This window comes from Protobothrops mucrosquamatus, unplaced genomic scaffold, assembly GCF_001527695.2.
Source record: "Protobothrops mucrosquamatus isolate PMUCROS unplaced genomic scaffold, P.Mucros_1.0 scaffold3050, whole genome shotgun sequence".
Taxonomy (NCBI): Eukaryota; Metazoa; Chordata; class Lepidosauria; order Squamata; family Viperidae; genus Protobothrops; species Protobothrops mucrosquamatus.
This window is the reverse complement of record NW_015389063.1, coordinates 105,046-122,763: the sequence shown is the minus strand read 5'-3', so window position 1 is coordinate 122,763 and position 17,718 is coordinate 105,046. Positions and strand designations below refer to the sequence as shown.

The 17,718-nt window shown below is 41.1% G+C and overlaps 1 protein-coding gene across 1 annotated transcript in view; it reads left to right on the top strand.

Annotated features, from left to right (window-relative positions):
* The window catches only part of LOC107296953 (ubiquitin-conjugating enzyme E2 S), a 21,256-nt gene extending 6,796 nt beyond the window's left edge, over positions 1-14,460 (top strand). The window contains exons 2-4 of the mRNA XM_015826308.1: positions 7,454-7,601; positions 8,236-8,426; positions 14,107-14,460. Coding sequence (XP_015681794.1) covers positions 7,454-7,601; positions 8,236-8,426; positions 14,107-14,397 — 630 coding nt within the window. The 3' untranslated portion in view covers positions 14,398-14,460. The remainder of the gene's footprint in view (positions 1-7,453; positions 7,602-8,235; positions 8,427-14,106) is intronic.
* Positions 14,461-17,718: the final 3,258 nt, after the last annotated feature.

Sequence of the window (17,718 nt, the reverse complement as noted above, 5' to 3'; positions counted from 1 at the left end):
TCTCACCTACATCGTCCACAAGGGACGACTCGGGAACTCAACTCCTACCTCGGGCAGCTCACCTATCCCCCTAAGCCCAGGGGAAAGGTATCAGGCCGTTTGACAGCTGATGCAGGCTGTCAAAACGGCTTTTACGCGGAAACAGGCGGGAGCAGCAAACAGCTGCGTCCAGCGAAGTCGCCTGCCACCGGAAGTCCCCTTCAGTTATATTTCAGATGTCAAAAACATGCAATTCATCTTGATTTGCCAGAAAGGTTAAAAATGCCAATTTTTGAAATATTTATATGAGATTCTAGAAATGATAGTGAAATACAGCTGGACGTACCTATAGTGTAAGGGGAGAACTGGGAGTTTTCTATAGTCACAAGGTACAGGAAGTTTCCCTTAGTAACTGTTGTCTATTGTATGTTGTCCATCAGTGCAATCCCTTGAATTCTTTGTGATCTTCTGGTGATTACATATAGTTGACAAGTGTCCAAAGTTTAGTACAGGTAGTCCTCAACTTATGACCACAAATGAGCCAAAAATATCTGTTGTCAAGTGAGACATTTGTTAAGTGAATTTTGCCCCATTTTATGACCTTTCTTACCTCAGTTGTTAAGTGAATCACTGCAGTTGATAAGTTAGTAACCTGGTTGTTAAGTGGATCTGGCTTCCCCATTGACTTCACTTGTTAGAAGGTTGCAAAAGGTGATGACATGATCTTGGGACATAGCAATGGTCATAAATATCAACCAGTTGCCAAGCATCTGAATTTTGATCACATGATCATGGGGATACTGGAGAGGTCATAACTGAAAAACGGTCATAAGTCACTTTTTTCAGTGCTGTTGTAACTTTGAACGGTCACTAAATGAACTGTTGTAAGCCGAGGACTACCTGTAAACGGTGAAGCTTCTGTAGATGTTACAGAGTTTTGACCATTATTCAGTGCAAGGAATAGTGGGTGCAAGATGATTTTCTTTTCCCTCATCACTGCAATCCAATTTTGCATGGTTGGCAATGTGACACATGGATGCCTTAAGTCAGGGGTCTTCAAACTTGTCAACTTTAAGATTTGTGGACTTCAACTCCCAGAATTCCTCAGCCAGCCATGGGAGTTGAAGTCCACAAGTCTTAAAGTTGACAAGTTTGGAGATCCCTGACTTAAGTTCTACAACACTTTCAGGTGCTTGTGGAACCTAGCAATACAGCCTTTCAAGTTTTTATTTTTAAAATTGTTTTTTAAAAGTTTTACAAATCTTGGAAGTGAGATGTTGAACATTTTTTTAAAAAAAAACATGCAAAATCACGGGATGGATTCTAGTGCCTGGAAAAGGTGGCTGATTATGAATACTCTGTATTTGCTTGAAGAGAGAATCTCTTCTCTCAGGGGTGTGCAAAATATTTGTCATTTGAAATGTCATTTTGCATTCAAGATGAGCTCAGAAACACTTTCAAAGTGATACCCTACCTGTTTCAAACATTAACTATTATGCAAAATGGGGTGTTTCAAATTGTTTTGTACATTACTGTATGTGCCATCCCCTCCCTCCCCCTCCCACACACTTTAGCCTCGTGGACATCCCAAGAGGGGAATAAAACATTGTTTATGATCATTGATTAGTAAGATAGATTAAGTTCAGAATAGGTAATTGGCACAAGAAAAAGTTTTGAAACTGCTTTGCTTCTAATCCAACACTTTAATGCAAGAATAGGGTGCAATTCTGCAGCCTGGCAAGCAGCCACTTGAGATGGAGTGGGCAAGTGTAGCAGTAATGGGCTATCTTACTGTAGACCTGTGCAACACATGGTGATCTCATCACCAATACAATTTTTTGCTGGCCACCTATAACAAGACTTCCTGGACACACCTCCATTCCAAGCATTGGCATCTTACTGATTATGTCATTAACAGGAGAAAAGATAGGCAGAGTCACCAAGACCAGATGTGGTGCCAAATGTTGGACAGATCACAGGCTCATTGTCTCCAAAATGAAACTCCATATCCAAGCGGTGATCACTAAGAAGAAGACCATGAAAAGAACTAATGGGTGAACCCCAGGACAGCTTCAGCACTGGCTGAAGACTTAGAAACTAAGCTTGCTGGCCTACAAATTGCTGGCAGTGTTGAGGTTCAATAAGTATGATGAAGAGGTTAAAGCAGTGATGGTGAACCTTTTAGAGACCAAGTGCCCAAAACCCACCCGCCCGCAGGGCCACCCATCGTCTCCATGGCCTGCCGCAGATCACCCAGACAGCCCAGCAGCACCATGGCGGCCACGCCCTCTGCCCGCACCCCGCAGCATCATCTGCGCGTGACCGGGCGTGAGGGCGGAGTCTTGTCCCTGCTGCCCAGCTGCCATGTCCTTGGCTGCACTGTTCTGTGCGGGCCGCGCCTGGGGGTGACTCCTCTGGAAGGGCGGCTGGTGAGGAGGGGGCCGCGGGGGAGATGGGGCTGGGACGACGGCACACGTGCCCACAGAGAGGGCTCTGAGTGCCTCCTCTGGCATGCGTGCCATAGGTTCGCCATCACTGGGTTATAGGCTTTACTTCTTGAAAAGCATCGCCTTTGTCTTCTTGTCTATCAGAACAACTTGTCGACTGCCAAGAAAAATCCCTTTACCAGTGTTTGTAGGATAGTCCAGAATTAGCTGCCTAAGGTGCAAGATGTCTGGCTGAGTACCAAGGCGGACAAAGTATAGGGATATACTGATGAAAACAACTTGAAATGGTTCTGCGAAGGCCTTTACAATGTCTACAGATGTCACTCTCAGGAGTTTGCCCCTCCTCAGTAAAAGGTAAAACTCATTACAGGTAGTCCTCGATTTACAACCCCAATTGAGCCCAACATTTCTGTTGCTAAGTGAAACATGTTAAGTGACTTTTGCCCCATTTTACAACCCACAGTTGTTAAGTGAATCACTGCAGTGGTTAAAGTAGTAACATGGTTGTTAAGTGAATCTGGCCTCGCCATTGACTTTGCTTGTCAGACGGTCGTAAATGCTGATCACATGATCCCGGGATACTGCAACTGTCATAAATATGAGTCAATTTCCAAGTGTTCAAATTTTGATAACGTGACCAGGGGGATGCTGCAATGGTTGTAACTGAAAAACGGTTATAAGTCACTTTTTTTAGTGCCGTTGTAACTTTGAATGGTCACTAAACGAACTGTTGGAAGTTGAGGTTTACCTGTGTAGACAGACGGCTCAGATCCTGCAGAGATGAGCTGAACACTAGAACCATCCTCAGCTGACTGTCTACTAACAGTGATGTGATAGACAGGATTCCCAAGGTTGACGTCAACAGCTCCATGGATGACCTACAGTAGTAACTGAAGTTACAGAAGTGTCAGCCAGCTTTCCATTGACAAACACCACACCTGCAGAGGTATACAAGGTCAGTGGTCCTCTATTTATAGAGAAAACCACTGAGATATTTGAGAATTTGGAAGCAAGGACCCATTCCTCAGGAAGTTAAAGATGCATCCATTGTACACTTCTACAAGAGGAAAGGCAATTGACAAGTATGTGACAACCACTGAGGAATCTTGCTGCTCTGCAGAGGCTGTGTTGCCACTCGCCAACATCGGGAGCAGAATTGTGAATTCTATACAACTTTTTGTTGGTCTCATGAAAGCCTTTAATACTGTCAGCTGCCAAGGCTGTGGAGGATTATGGCAGAGTTTAGCAGCCCTACCATATTTATTCAGATACAAGTAGTCCTCAATTTGTGACCAGTTGCTTAGCGGCCATTTGAAATTCTAACTGACCAATCTGGGGGTTACTTGATTCAAAGTTTTGACAGTTCTCTTCCCTCCCTCCCCTCCCTAAAGTTCTTTCTAGAGCAGGGGTCTTCAAACTTGGCAACTTTAAGACTTGTGGAGGCTGGCTGAGGAATTCTGGGAGTTGAAGTCCACAAGTCTTAAAGTTGCCAAGTTTGAAGACCCCTGCTCTAGAGCAAGAATGTCGAACCTTGGCAACTTTTAAGACTTGTGGACTTCAGCTCCCAGTATACCTCAGCCAGCCCAGGCTGGCTGGGGAATTCTGGCAGTTGAAGTCCACGAGTCTCAAAATTGCCACGGTTGGACATCCCCTGGTCTAGAGCAAATCTACCACCAGGTCTACATACTGCTGATGAGCCAATGGGCAGGTCACATCATGCCAAATTAGGGCATACTCAAGCAACTCCTTTTTTGAGGAACTCTCTTGCTCACCTGGAGGGCAGGCAGAAAGTAACAAAGATACAATAAAGGCTTCCCTGAAGTTTATTTATTTATTTATTTATTTATTATTCGAATTTATATCCCGCCCTTCTCCTTGCGGACTCAGGGCGGCTGACAATCAATTAAAAACACCAATAACAATCACAAAGTTAAAATTAATTAAAATGAAATATTTAAATTTGTCTGATTAAAATATGATTAAAAACCCCTCTAAAAACCCCTCTTAAAAATTATCCTAGGCCAGTCCCGCTTGTTGGAACAGCCATGTCTTGAGTTCTTTGACATAGACCCACCCACACCCAGAAACACAAATTCATTCTACCTGGCATGGCCTCATCCATAATAGCTGTCAAGCTTATGAAGTGAAGTGCACTGTGGTAGCACAATATAACATCAGCTGCACAGGTCTAGAGCCACCAGTGCAACAACTACAGCGTCTACACATGTTTGCCCAACATGTGCCAGGACATTGTGCCCTAATTAACCTGACCAGTCAACTTTGGACGCCCCATACTTTATGTGATTAATGGTGTTGAAGTCTTTATTGGTAACAATGCACAAACAACAACTGAACACTGATCATGAACTGGCTTTCCTTCGCTAACATGTTTTAGGAAAATAATGTTACAGTGATTATTACTATTAATTAATGTTCCTACTGCTTTATTACCGTATTTACAGCTAGTCCTCAACTTAGAACTGTTCATTTAGTGACTGTTTGAAGTTAAAACGGCACTGAAAAAAACGGTTTATGACCATTTTTCACACGACCATTGTAGCATCTCCATGGTCATGTGATCAAAATTCAGATGCTCGGCAACTGACTCACATTTATGACCGTTGCAGTGTCTCAGAATCATGTGATCACCTTTTGTGACCTTCTGACAAAGTCAGTTGGGAAGCCAGATTAACTTAACCATGTTACTAACTTAACAACTGCAGTGGTACATTGAAGAACTGGCAAGAAAGGTTGTAAAATGGGCCAAATTCACTTAACTGTCTCACTTGGCAAAAAAAAATAATATATTGCTCAGTTGTGGTCGTAAGTCAAGGGCTACTTGTATTTAGTAGATTTAGGGCCACCATTTTAAACTAGTTTGGGCACTTACAACAAATGCTTCAGTACCATCCAATAATATATATTCTCTTTTTTATTCAGTCCTTTTAAAACAGTTACAGCTTAGTGACTTATGTTTTTTGGTGCATAAACTATTTAACCTTTGACCTGAAGTGTGGACCATGATAGAGGGATCTGTGCACTAGCAAGGCCCCAGGGGCTCAAGAATATATAGCCTATTCATCATTAGAAATTCTGTTCGCATCTTGGTTTGAAGTTTGGGTAGACTTTTTTGGGATTTCATAGATTACAAATCAGGGATGTAAAATTGATGGGAAATACTGATTCTGGGCCATCTATATAAGCATATGAATCGCTTCCCGTTCTCTTCATATAATTAGATATTTAATTGCTATTTAGAATGAGGTATAGCTCTCTTTTGCATCAGTGTTCTTTTAAACTTTTCATTCTGTCTTAATGAAAAGAAAACTCCATCTAAAACATCCTTGCTCTCCAGTTCATGCATAGTTTTCTTGTTAATTATACTGAAACAAGGGCTTCCAATTACAAGAGGCTACTAATTCTTCCTTGCTGGAATGAGCAGGTGAGCTTTATAATTAAAAGTTTAAGGTTGCATGTGGATATTTACGCGTCTTACAAGATGTGAGGTACAATTTAATAGGTAAAAAGGGCTCCCTGGGGTTTGGAGGTGGTAATCGTTTAAAAGTAAGCTGTTCATAAATAAATTTTGCCTTCCACATATAGGTGGTCCTTGACTTAGAACCATAATTGAGCCTGGAATTATGGCTGTCGGTCCTGCTGGTTGTTAAGTGGGTTGCCACATGATGGCACCTGATTTTACAACCTTTTTTTGAGGCAGTTGTTAAGCAAATGCAGTGTAAAGTGAATGCCACTATTGTTAAGGAAATCCATTGTCTGCAATGGGTGGGGTTTTTTGCTGGAAACCAGAAGTAAATACTGATTTCTAGCAAAAAAAATCGTAAAACCTGATCATGTTTTGGGTCCCTGCAAATGGCTGGTTGCCAAATGCTCAAAATGTGACTGTGGGAGGGGCAGCCATCAGAACACTGAATCTGGGGAGGTCTGTCATAACTTCGAACGGTCACTAAGTGACCAGTGGTAAATTGAGGACCACCTGTATCAGGCATATTGCTGCCGAGTGTTGGTAGGAAAAAGTGCACATTGGAAACGGATGTCCCCTATTTCATGAGTTATTTGGAACTACTAGATGGAAAACCCAAATAAACTTGAGAAATGGCCATGCATTTTGCTGCTTCGATGGGCTGGATCAAGGTTTCAAAAGTGAAGCACTCTGATTCTTAATCCAAAATGACAAACGTGTGGGAGGCAACATTTTTCCTAACATACTTAAAGAAATGCAACTCTGGGATAAGATGAGAAAGTGGTCTTCTGACTGGGATATGATGATGCTGAAATGGAGCCTTTCTCTCTCTCTCTCTCTCCCTCCCTCCCTCTCCCCCCCTCTCATTTTCTGCCCCTCTTTCTCTCTCTGTCTATTTTCTTGCATTTGCAGTAGACAGTTGGAGTTGAGAGTGTACTCTTGACAGAGAGTCAATTTCTGAATTTAAGGTTGCAGGCTGCCTATTCCTATCTTAGATAGACAAGGAACCCAGGAGCAAGTATTTCCAGGTATCTGTTGTAATAAGTGAGTGTTATTTCTATTGAAACGGTTTCTTTTTTCTCCCATCTAGTGGTGGAGGCTCTGGAATCTGTTGGTCTCACTTAATGTTTTTCCTTTTTATTCCTGAGTCAGCCGTAACTCCTTCAAAAGTTGTAATGGACAAATCCACATCCTAAAGAGGGTGCATATGAATAAAGATAAAATGAAACATTTACTCGAAAAGATATTTTAAAAGTATGCTTTGATCATTTAGATCAAAGTCTATACATTTGAATTATTAAAATGTAGATTTAAAAAAAATCTGTACAAGCTTTGCTTTCATAAGTATTCTTTGAAGAAGACATTGCTTGCCAAAATCTATTCAGGCCAGAGTAAAGATATTACAGTGTCATGGAAAGTTGTCTTTCTTTTGTGTCAGTGCTGTTTGGAGCATTTTGACCCCTGCTGTATCCAGTAAGATATTCTTTTAGATAAGATGCACATCCTTTCTTTTATTCTCCCATCTCTCTCAATTTCTCTCTTTCAGAATTCCAATGTTGAAAACCTGCCTCCACATGTGATCCGGCTGGTCTACAAGGAAGTCTCCACTCTAACATCAGATCCACCCGAGGGCATCAAGGTGTTCCCCAATGAGGAGGACATTACAGATGTGCAGGTCACCATTGAAGGACCTGGTAAGAGAGGGTTACTTGAAGAGGGTTCATCTTTGGGAATTTCTTCTAAGTGGTGCATCTCAAGATTGAACTGTAGGTGATTATGCTGCTCTAGTCAAAGAATCATACTGGAGAGAGCAGCCCATCTTGAATTATTGGTCAATAGGAAGGAAAAAGTTGGATGTTGGAAATGTGAGCCTTACTCAAGAAGATATTCCTCATACAGATAGCCCTTCAGTTTTTGACTATAATGGAGCCTGGCCATCGTGGTTGTAACCCATGCTGATTGTAAAGGGAGTCAGTCACATAGCAAACATGATTTTACTTTCTTTTTTGTGGCAGCCGCTAAGCAAATCCATGGTCGTTACGTGAATGCCACAGTCATTAAGTGAACCATTGGTTCACTGTTGGTTTTGCTAAAAACCGGAAGTGCTGGTTTTTGGCAAAGCTGCTCTAAAAGGTGGTCATGTGATCCCAGGATATGGTCTGGTTGCCGAGTGCCCAAAGTGTAGTCCTGTGACCAGGGGGAGCAGCCATTGGGACTTCAAATGCAGGTCGTAAGTATCCCCTAGGTAGGTTCATCGGAACTGCTCATAAGTCGAGGACTACCTGTAGTGATAAGGATCCCCCCTTTTTCTTCTTCTTCCCTTTGTAGAAGGTACTCCTTACTCTGGTGGCCTCTTCCGCATGAAGCTGATTCTTGGCAAAGACTTCCCTGCCAGTCCACCAAAAGGCTACTTCCTGACCAAAATCTTCCACCCCAACGTGGGTGCCAATGGGGAGATCTGTGTCAACGTGCTCAAGAAAGACTGGAAAGCAGAACTGGGCATCCGACATGTCCTGCTGGTAGGTAGTGTTTTTAACTGGGTAGATCCCAGGATGGTAGATAGTGGACCCCCAAAGTGGTTATTTTATTCTTCTTCTTAGGCCTGTGCAGAAACCCACAGGACTACATGTACATGTAGTCCTCAATTTACTATCATAATTTAACCCAGAATTATGTGCCAGTCGTTAAGTGGGCCATTATGTGACCAATCTGATTTTAGGACACTTTGTGGTGGTCGTTAAGTGAATCACCATGGTCATTAAATGAACCCATTGTCCCAATAAATGCTGGTGTTCAGCAAAAAATGGTAAATTGTCCCATGACTGCGTCATGCTGCAAACACTTGTAAATGTGGACCAGTTGCTCTGTGCCCAAAATCTATCTATCTATCTATCTATCTATCTATCTATCTATCTATCTATCTATCTATCTATCTATCTATCTATCTATCTATCTATCTATCTATCTATCTATCTATCTTTATTATTATTATTATTATTATTATTATTATTATTATTATTATTATTATTATTATTATTATTATTATTATTATTATTATTATTATTATTATTATTATTATTATTATACCAGTGAATGTACCTGCCTGGCCTAAAGTCCCCAAACTGGCTCTCAGTGTGCCAGCAAATTTTACACAAAAATATCACAGTATCTGTCCGTGTATCTATCTACTCAAAACAAAGTGGATCATGCAGCAAGACAGTGACCCCAAAGCATGTAGTCTCATATAGTCAGAGTTAAAAGATGTATAAAGTAAATAGTTTGGAAAGTCTTGGCCTTATTTGTTTGTTGTTTAGTAAATTTATCTGACTAGCCCTCTTGTATACATGACTCTGGATGGCTAACAATTAAAATCAATAGAAACAAAGCAAATAGCGACCAATGATATAAAACCTAAGTAACATAATCCTATAGAAATGTGGAAGGATTTGAAGCATGGAGTTCATATGAAGATTCCCACAAACATCCCTAACTTGAAGTGTTCTGTAAGGAGGAATGGGCTAAAATTCCTTCAAACAAACGTGCAGGACAGTTACTGAAAACATTTAACTGCAGTTATTGGTGCTCAAGGGGACCACATTACTGAAAGAAAGGTTCACCAACTTTTGCCACGCACCAAAATGTAGCTTTGAATTATTTTTATGAATAAATAAATGGACAAGTACTGTTTGGATATTTGTTTAGCTGGGTTTTCTTTTATCTAGTTTTATAATTTGCGTGGAGAACAGCATATTTTAGGTCATACTTACGTAGAAATAAATGAAAATTCAAAAGGGCTTGCAAATGTTTTAATGTGTAAATGTGTGACTTTCTTCAAAATAGCTCATGGAAAGATTTGGAATGAGCTGCTGAGTTACAATGGTTCATTTAGTGACTGCTCAAAGTTACAATGGCACTGAAAAAAGTGTCTTATAGCAATAGCACTTAGGCTTATATACCGCTTCATAGTGCTTTACAGCCCTCTCTAAGCGGTTTACAGAGTCAGCCTATTGGCCCCAACAATCTGGTCCTCATTCTACCGACTTCGGAATGATGGAAGGCCGAGTCAACCTTGAGCTGGTAAGAATCAAACTGCTGGCAGCTGGCAGTCAACAGAAGTAGCCTAGAGTAGACTTACGCCAGTTTTTCACACTTACAACCATGGCAGCATCCCCACGGTCACGTGATCAAAATTCAGATGCTTGCCAACTCATGTTTATGATGGTTGCAGTGTTCTGGGATCACGTGATCCCTTTTGCAACCTTCTGAAAAGCAAAGTCAATGGGGAAGCCAGATTCACTTAACAACCATGTTACTAACGTAACTGCAGTGATTCACTTAACAACATAAAATGGGGCAGAATTCACTTAACAACTATCTCACCAAGTAACAGAAATATTGGGCTCAGTTGTGGTCGTAAGTCAAGGACTACACCTATATTTTTATTTTTTTCAAAAATGTATAGCAGAATGTCCTTTTTATTCAGGGAGTTTCAGGAGGCAGAAATGATATTCTGCTTTGCCCACTTTGTTTCCAGATGAAAAAGCAGAGAATGGGTGTTCAGTATTTACACACAGCTATGTCGAAGAAATAAAAAAGGACAAGGTTGCATGCAGAAAGCATTTTAGTTAAGAGACTTTGTATTATTGGATTAATTTATAAGATGTATTCTGGTTAATTTCTATGCTGGTTTGGTGCAGCTTTGACTTTAAGAAGAGTAAGTGGTCTTACACATCAAAAAATGGTGCTTCCGAGCTTTGGTAATATGTAGATATGTTTGCATTTAATTAAACACTTAAAAGGCACATGAATAATCAACTATAAATTTGGAAGTCATTTGTAAACTGCCAGGCATCCCTGGAGATTCAGTGGTATACAAATGTAATAAATAAAGGAAAATCAATAGTCATTGGTGAACTCCATTAAGAACAGCCAACACAGTTTGCAAAGCTTAATTCCTCATTTTTCCTATTGCCAGTGTGCAGCAAGAGGGGGGATTTGAAAAGGTGTATTTTGTCCTTGTCCAGCTTTTCTCCTGCTTCTTCCAGCACACCTTTCCAAGTCCTGCGATTTCAGTTCTAAAGTCCCGGAGCTGAATCCGAAACATGGCTTGGGGCCATGGGGTGGTGCCTCTGTCTGCAAAAAGGGAATGTATGACCACCGAAGGCTTGGATTCAAATTTCTGGATTGGAAACAGTAGTGTAGTTGTAGAAGTCATGGTGCTCCTCACACTTGATAAGGCAAGAGAGATAGAGGGCTGGTTTGAAACCAGTCAGAACTGAAGAAGCTTCTTGGATGAGAAGTGAAACGTCTTCTAGGAAAAAAACAAAGTCCAGTTGCCTTTTGAATAAGCACCTTTGGGACAACTGTGACCTGGATGACTGGGAATCTCCATAGACATTTAGCTGGTTTGAAAAGCTTTCCATTGATTGAGTCTTCTGGATAAAAGGAAGCTAACAGGTCAAAGAGTCTCCGAGGATGGGGTGAAAACTGCACGATCGTGGGCACAGTGTTGTGTCTGAAGCCCTGCCCTTTGTGTATATGTGTACATTACAGATTTTTTTTCAAAGGGACAGAGGTTTGATCACAATGTTTCACCTGCCATCTTGCAGACTTTGACTCTTCCCACCACTGATGCCTCTGTGTGTGGGCTTAACTCCTTAGCTATTGATCTACCATGTTAGCTCTGATTTCAGAAGTGAAGTATACTTTCCTCACAAACAGAGATCGATTTGGAAAGGTAATGCGCTTGTGAAAATGGGCTGTCTTGTTCCTAGTTCTGTTTTTATTCTGCAGAACCAAAAGACAGTGGGAGCTAAAAAGTTGAATGTTTTATCTTTTTAACTATTGATTTTTATTATTTGCATGGGGGAAACTGTTTTATAGGGGGAATGGAAACATTTTAAATGTAAAATTGTGTACCCTTTTTAAAAAAATATAGTCAAGCAATCGGATTGCATTACTGTACATGGCTGTGTGTCCAGTTATGCTACTGAGATAAACCTTGTTCCAAGAGAACAAAATGGAGTAACAAATAATATGCCATAGAAATTTAAGGCTATGAGATGGAGAAAAAACATACAGCTAAATGTATTTTATACCAATACATCTCCATGCTATTTTATCTTTGAAAATCACTACATCCATACAGTGCTTTATACGTTGCCTTAAACCTCCCAGCTTTGTCTTTTTAGAGCTCTTATCGACTCCTTTTAGCTATGACTTCCTTAAACTTTCTTTTCCTCTCCACTCAAACTTCCTTCATGTACATTGGGATCTTGATACTCAGCTGCTTTGAAACATCAAATTTGGTACTCAACGCATTTTGATGTGAAAATTTTATCCCAGAACTCATTGTTTGTTTGGTACTCAATGCTCAAGCTAGAACTTGTCAGTGTTGGCTGCCTTGTGACTCACTACATTATTCCTTTATGGGGAAAATGTGTTTGGTATGTATAGTTTTTGGTAGTCACGGCACCTCCGGAACCAATTAATGATGAGTACCAAAGTACCACTGTACATTTTGTGATTTCATCTTCATTCCTCCTGTATCACTAAACCAGTTCAGTGTACTTCATTCTTACAGATCACTCCCTTTTGTATTCCGTCCACATCTAGATGCTATCTTGATGCTATCTCTTGATCAACCACATACACACTCCCATTGCATCCAACTTTTATGTTTGTGCGCTTCCGTACAATAAAAATGAGCACAAACGCACTCCAGGCGATCATTTTCACTTCTTTCATCAAACCTTCGTTCCTGGCAACTGGACAGATATACTATCCACTACTTCACTATCAGCATTCAAAAGACTTCACATTTCTCCAACCGTTTCCTCATCTTCAGTAAACATTGCATCAAATTGGGCAAATTCACCTTGCTTGCTCGTGGTTCTTTTTTTTTTTTTTAACCATTTAAGAATAACCTGCAATAATCTGCCTTATTTTTCTTGTCAAACGTAACTGTCTTGGTTTTGGATGCATTGATTTTAGATCAGACTCCTTGGGGTGCCATACAGCTTTCAAGCCTTTGCTGCAGATCAATTGTTCTTAGCCACCCAGGTGGCCTTGTCTGCCAAAAAAGCGCACGTACATCCACACCTGCAACCAGTACGCCTCTAAATGTCGCCATAAGCACTCCTTGTGTATTCATTTATAAACACATTGAGAACTGTAGCTTTATTGCAGTCACTATGATTTGCTGAAAGAGAAAAATCTGGGTTTGCATGTCCCCTGCCCTGTACGTGTAGTTCTCAACTTACAACAGTTCACTTAGTGACTGTTCAAGGTTACAGCGTCACTGAAAAAAGTGACTTGTGACCGTTTTTCACACATAACAACTGTTGTAGATACCGCATGGTCACGTGATCAAAATTCAACGCCTTGCCACTGACTCATGTTAATGACTGTTACAGTGTCCCGGGATCACATGATCACCTTTTGTGATCTTCTGACAAGCAAAGTCAATGGGGAAGCCAGATTCACTTAACAACCGTGCTACTAATTTGACAGCTGCAGTGATTCACTTAACAACAGTGGCAAGAAAGATCACAGTAAAATGGGGCAAAATTCACTTAACCACTGTCTCAACTTAGCAACAGAAATTTTGAGCTCAACTGTGGTTGTAAGTCAAGGACGACCTGTATAAAGCTGCATTGTGCTTCCCCAGTATCTAGAGTTTTGTATTGTTTGTGACCAAAGCCTATTATGTCTCTTCTCCATTCCTTCAGGAGACTGAAGAAAAACCTCTTTGGTGGGGAGGCAGAAGGAAATAAACTCATCAAGGGTGGAAGTTAGTCTAGTCCTTGGAGGGAATGGGAGATTTGCCATGTTTCAACTGGCCCTGAATGTCTGAGTTTTGTCTGATGATTCCTCCCTCTTCCCCAAGGTGCTTTTTCAAAAGGCAACTGGAGTTTGTTTTCCCTTGAAAACATTTTGCTTCTCGTCCAAGAAACTTTTTCATTTCTGACTAACTTCTTTTTTGTGGCAGCCATTAAACGAATCTGTGATCATTATATGAATGCCACAGTCATTCAGTCAGTCAGAATTGGAGAAGCGAAACGTCTTCAAGGAAAAACAAAGTCCAGTTGCCTTTTGAAAAAGCACCTTTGGGGGCAACCGTGACCTGGATGACTGAGAATCTCTGTAGACATTCCTCCCTCTTGTAACTGTGATTTCCTTATTTTGCTCCTGCTCCAGACCATCAAGTGTTTGCTGATCCATCCCAACCCGGAATCCGCCCTGAATGAGGAGGCAGGGCGCCTCCTGCTGGAGAACTATGAGGAGTACGCCTCCCGAGCTCGGCTCCTAACCGAGATTCATGCCCAGCCCTCCTCTGGCTTGCATACCAAGAACCTTGCTGAGCCTTGCTCTTCTTCGGCAGGTGCCTCCGGGGAGGGTCCCATGGCCAAGAAACACGCAGGTGACAGAGACAAGAAACTGGCTTCCAAGAAGAAGACTGACAAGAAGCGAGCTCTCCGGCGGCTTTAGGGGATGGGGGGTGGTTGAGGGTGTGAAACAGGCACGTTGTGGGCATTGGGGGTTCCATAGTACATTTTCAATTTCTCCTCTTTTCCTCTGCCATCTTCACTTTGAGACTGCAGTCCAACCTTGTCTTACCCTTGTCGGATTTTTCTTCTTTTCAGTCTTTAAGTTATTTAAATTATAAAAGCAGGAAAATCTATTAAATGCCTTTGTTTTCTAAGGAAGGCTCTTAATGTACGGTTGTGCCATCATATGAAACTGGGTGGGGGAGCATGTTGAGGGTACCTGGTTCCCCTCCTTAAAATGAAGGCCTTCTGGAAGACCAAAAAGGCAGAACTCAGTTGAGGTGGGAAGAGGTACCTTTGCTTTTTGGAAGAAGATTGAAAAAAAGCTGCTGTTTTCATTTTAAGGGAAGAAAACACCAAGGAGGGGAATTGGTATGGTTTATAAAACTACAAAGGAAGGGTACCATGACTTCTTAGAGTTCAGTGTCACTTTATAAAATTGCTTCATATAAGAAAAGGAAAATATTTCTTCACATAATACCTGAATCAGAAGTTTGTTGTTGCCATGCTTTTCAGACGTGGACGTGAGGCCAGGTATCTATATAGAGGGGAGAATTATGTGTCTTAGCGACAGATCAAAATGAGACTCTTACGTTTAGGGGATGTGTAGATCTAGATGTTCAGGTAAGGGAAAGCTGGAATGATTGTTCTGGGAAACATCTGTTTGGCTGTATGGCAGCTTGCTGGAACTGAGCTCTCTCAGTTTGTTGAAGGGTAAGTTCATGCATTTAAAACATGGGTGTCCTAAGCAAAGAAGATGGTCCTCTGGGTCATTTTAGTGCAGGTGATTTTTATGATAACCCTCAGAGGGGCTTTCTGAGAAATGGCTGGCCAGAATTTCACACTTAAACATTAACTTGCAATGATTTAAGATAATTTGAGAACTTGCTGGCCACAGAGGTGCAGTTCTGTGCCAGAGGTTCAGGACAAGATGAGCAGATAGGCCTATAAAACAATTGATGTTCCTATTTGCCCCATCCAGTCAGCACTGAACAACATCAGGTAATGTATTCTGCTTGGAAATCTAATATTTATTGCACTCAATTTATTTTTACAGTATTTCTGTGTCCATTCAGTACTCAACAATTCAGACCCTTCATCATTGCCTACAAGTGCCATCACAGAGCGACTCAAAATCTGCTTGCCTTTTATAATTTTATGACCTAGTTTTTACTGATGCTTAAAAACTTTTATATAAATATTTTGCAGAGTTTTCCCAAAGCAGTAAGTCCATCAAAGATTTTTTTAACCTATTACTTTTCTGAAATAAATATCACATATAAATGGAAACAAATCAATAAAATTAGAATTTCAGTACCATTCAAAATAAAGCAGTGTACAGGTTTAGGGTGCTGATTCTCTTGAAATGGAATAGTTTTTGAAAGAAAGAAGGCCACAAGATGGATAATGGTGGAGTTCATTAGATCTAGGAAGGAAAGCTTTTAGAGGATTAGATCCATTCCTGAAAATTCCTCTTTATTTCCACATCTATCTATAGTGAAGAGTCACTTCAACAGTGAGATGGGTGGTATATAAATTTAATATCTTCATGTATCAAGAGTAGAAAGAATAGGGCTTTTAATCAGGTGATTCCTGATTTGTCCATTGAGACCTCTTCAAGTGAACAATTGTCCTGTAACTACAGAGAAGTTTGTTCAGCATGATTAATTGTTGTGAGGTATCAAGAAATGGGTATCTTGCCAATTCAAGCTGGGTTCCTTTCGAGCTTGAGGGACATGATGGTCCCTTGATCAGACTCATCTGCATGGGAACTGGTGAAGCATAACAAGAAATCAAAATAAATTTTCCCACCACAGTTCATGCTGACGTATAATGGCGGAAGTTATTTTTGCCACCTAGTTTGCAATGCTTCTGCAAAGGGAGATTGCACTGCAGAGCCAGAAAATAGGCTGCTAAAAGTAATCCAAAGCAAGAGCTATTGATCAATACATAATGTTGGGTTTTGTGGGGGGGAAATGTTTTTCTCAGTCAAATGCAGATCACCCAATTAAAAACTGAACCATCCAAGTCGCTTGCAATAGAAAATGCTTTTCGTGCAAGGAGTGATGATGGACACTGGGTTAAATAATTTTAAACTGAGCCTATGAGATTTGGTCCCCAAAATTTAGATTTGGGGATGGAAGCCAGAAGTGATGTAGAAAGGGTGATGGCGCAAAGTGGGGGAGTTGTATGATGAGACTTGGCTTTTCTTTTAATGGGCTTTTTGTTAGGGCTTGTACACTCTGCATAGTTCCCATTTCAAAACAGATGGAAAACTCACTGGTTCAGCACCACAGAAACTTGGAGTCCTCAAAAGCTTGAGTTGTGTGTTGCGTCCTCCAACTTAGATAGGCCTAAAAGGTAGGGAGAAATAACAGTGATTCTGCAATTGGCAGATCCAAAAATGTGGATATCTCTACCTTTTTCTGGAGAAACCCTGCAGGAGAGACCATGATTGTTGACTTTTTCAGAGGCCAGTAGAGGGCACTGCTGCATTTTGTATGTTTGTGTATGTACTTGTTTAATCCAATATTATGCATTTTGAAGCAACTAGAGGTGTTGGCTTTTTACCCTGCAGCAAAGCAATGGGAAAATTACATTTCTTAAGAACCTGCTTGGTGCTGTTTTGGAATATTCAGTATTGTTTCTCCCACAAATCCTGAGCAGTACAGAAAGCAGTTAGAAACACCAAATGAGTCCATTTCTGTTCTCCAGCATGAGGGATGGATAATCCACATGATTGGGTTTCCTGAAGTCCCTTGTACCCAATAAGACTAAGTCTGAGATAGCCATGCCTCTTGCCTGGTCGCACATGCCCAGTTCCGACTTAGTCTTCTACCCAGACAAGGCGTGTTGGTTCTTCGCTCCAGACTCAGGTTTTATTAAACTATTTTTTCTCTCAGTAGGTTATCTCTCCCTTCTCCCTTAAATCCCTCACTGTTTGTTTCTTCATTTCCCCCCCCCCATCCCTCCGTTTCTTTTTACAGTTGTTAATTTTGAGTTTTGTGTTCCTTTTCCCTTGGCAAAGGTATTTAAGGATTGGAGGGGTTTTTGTTTCGTTTTAGCATCCCTGCTTTGTTTTCTCTCTTTGTTGTGGCCTTCGGAGCCTGGGGGTTGTGGAGTCTTTTCTCCGCTCGCCCCAGCTGATTGATGGTTCTCCGCGGAGGCTCGGGGTGCCGGCAAACTCAGCCGAAAGGGAGCCTTTCGTTTAGCTGGCTCTCTCGCTGCTGCAGTAAATTCCTTTTGGAGCGCGATCGCTTTG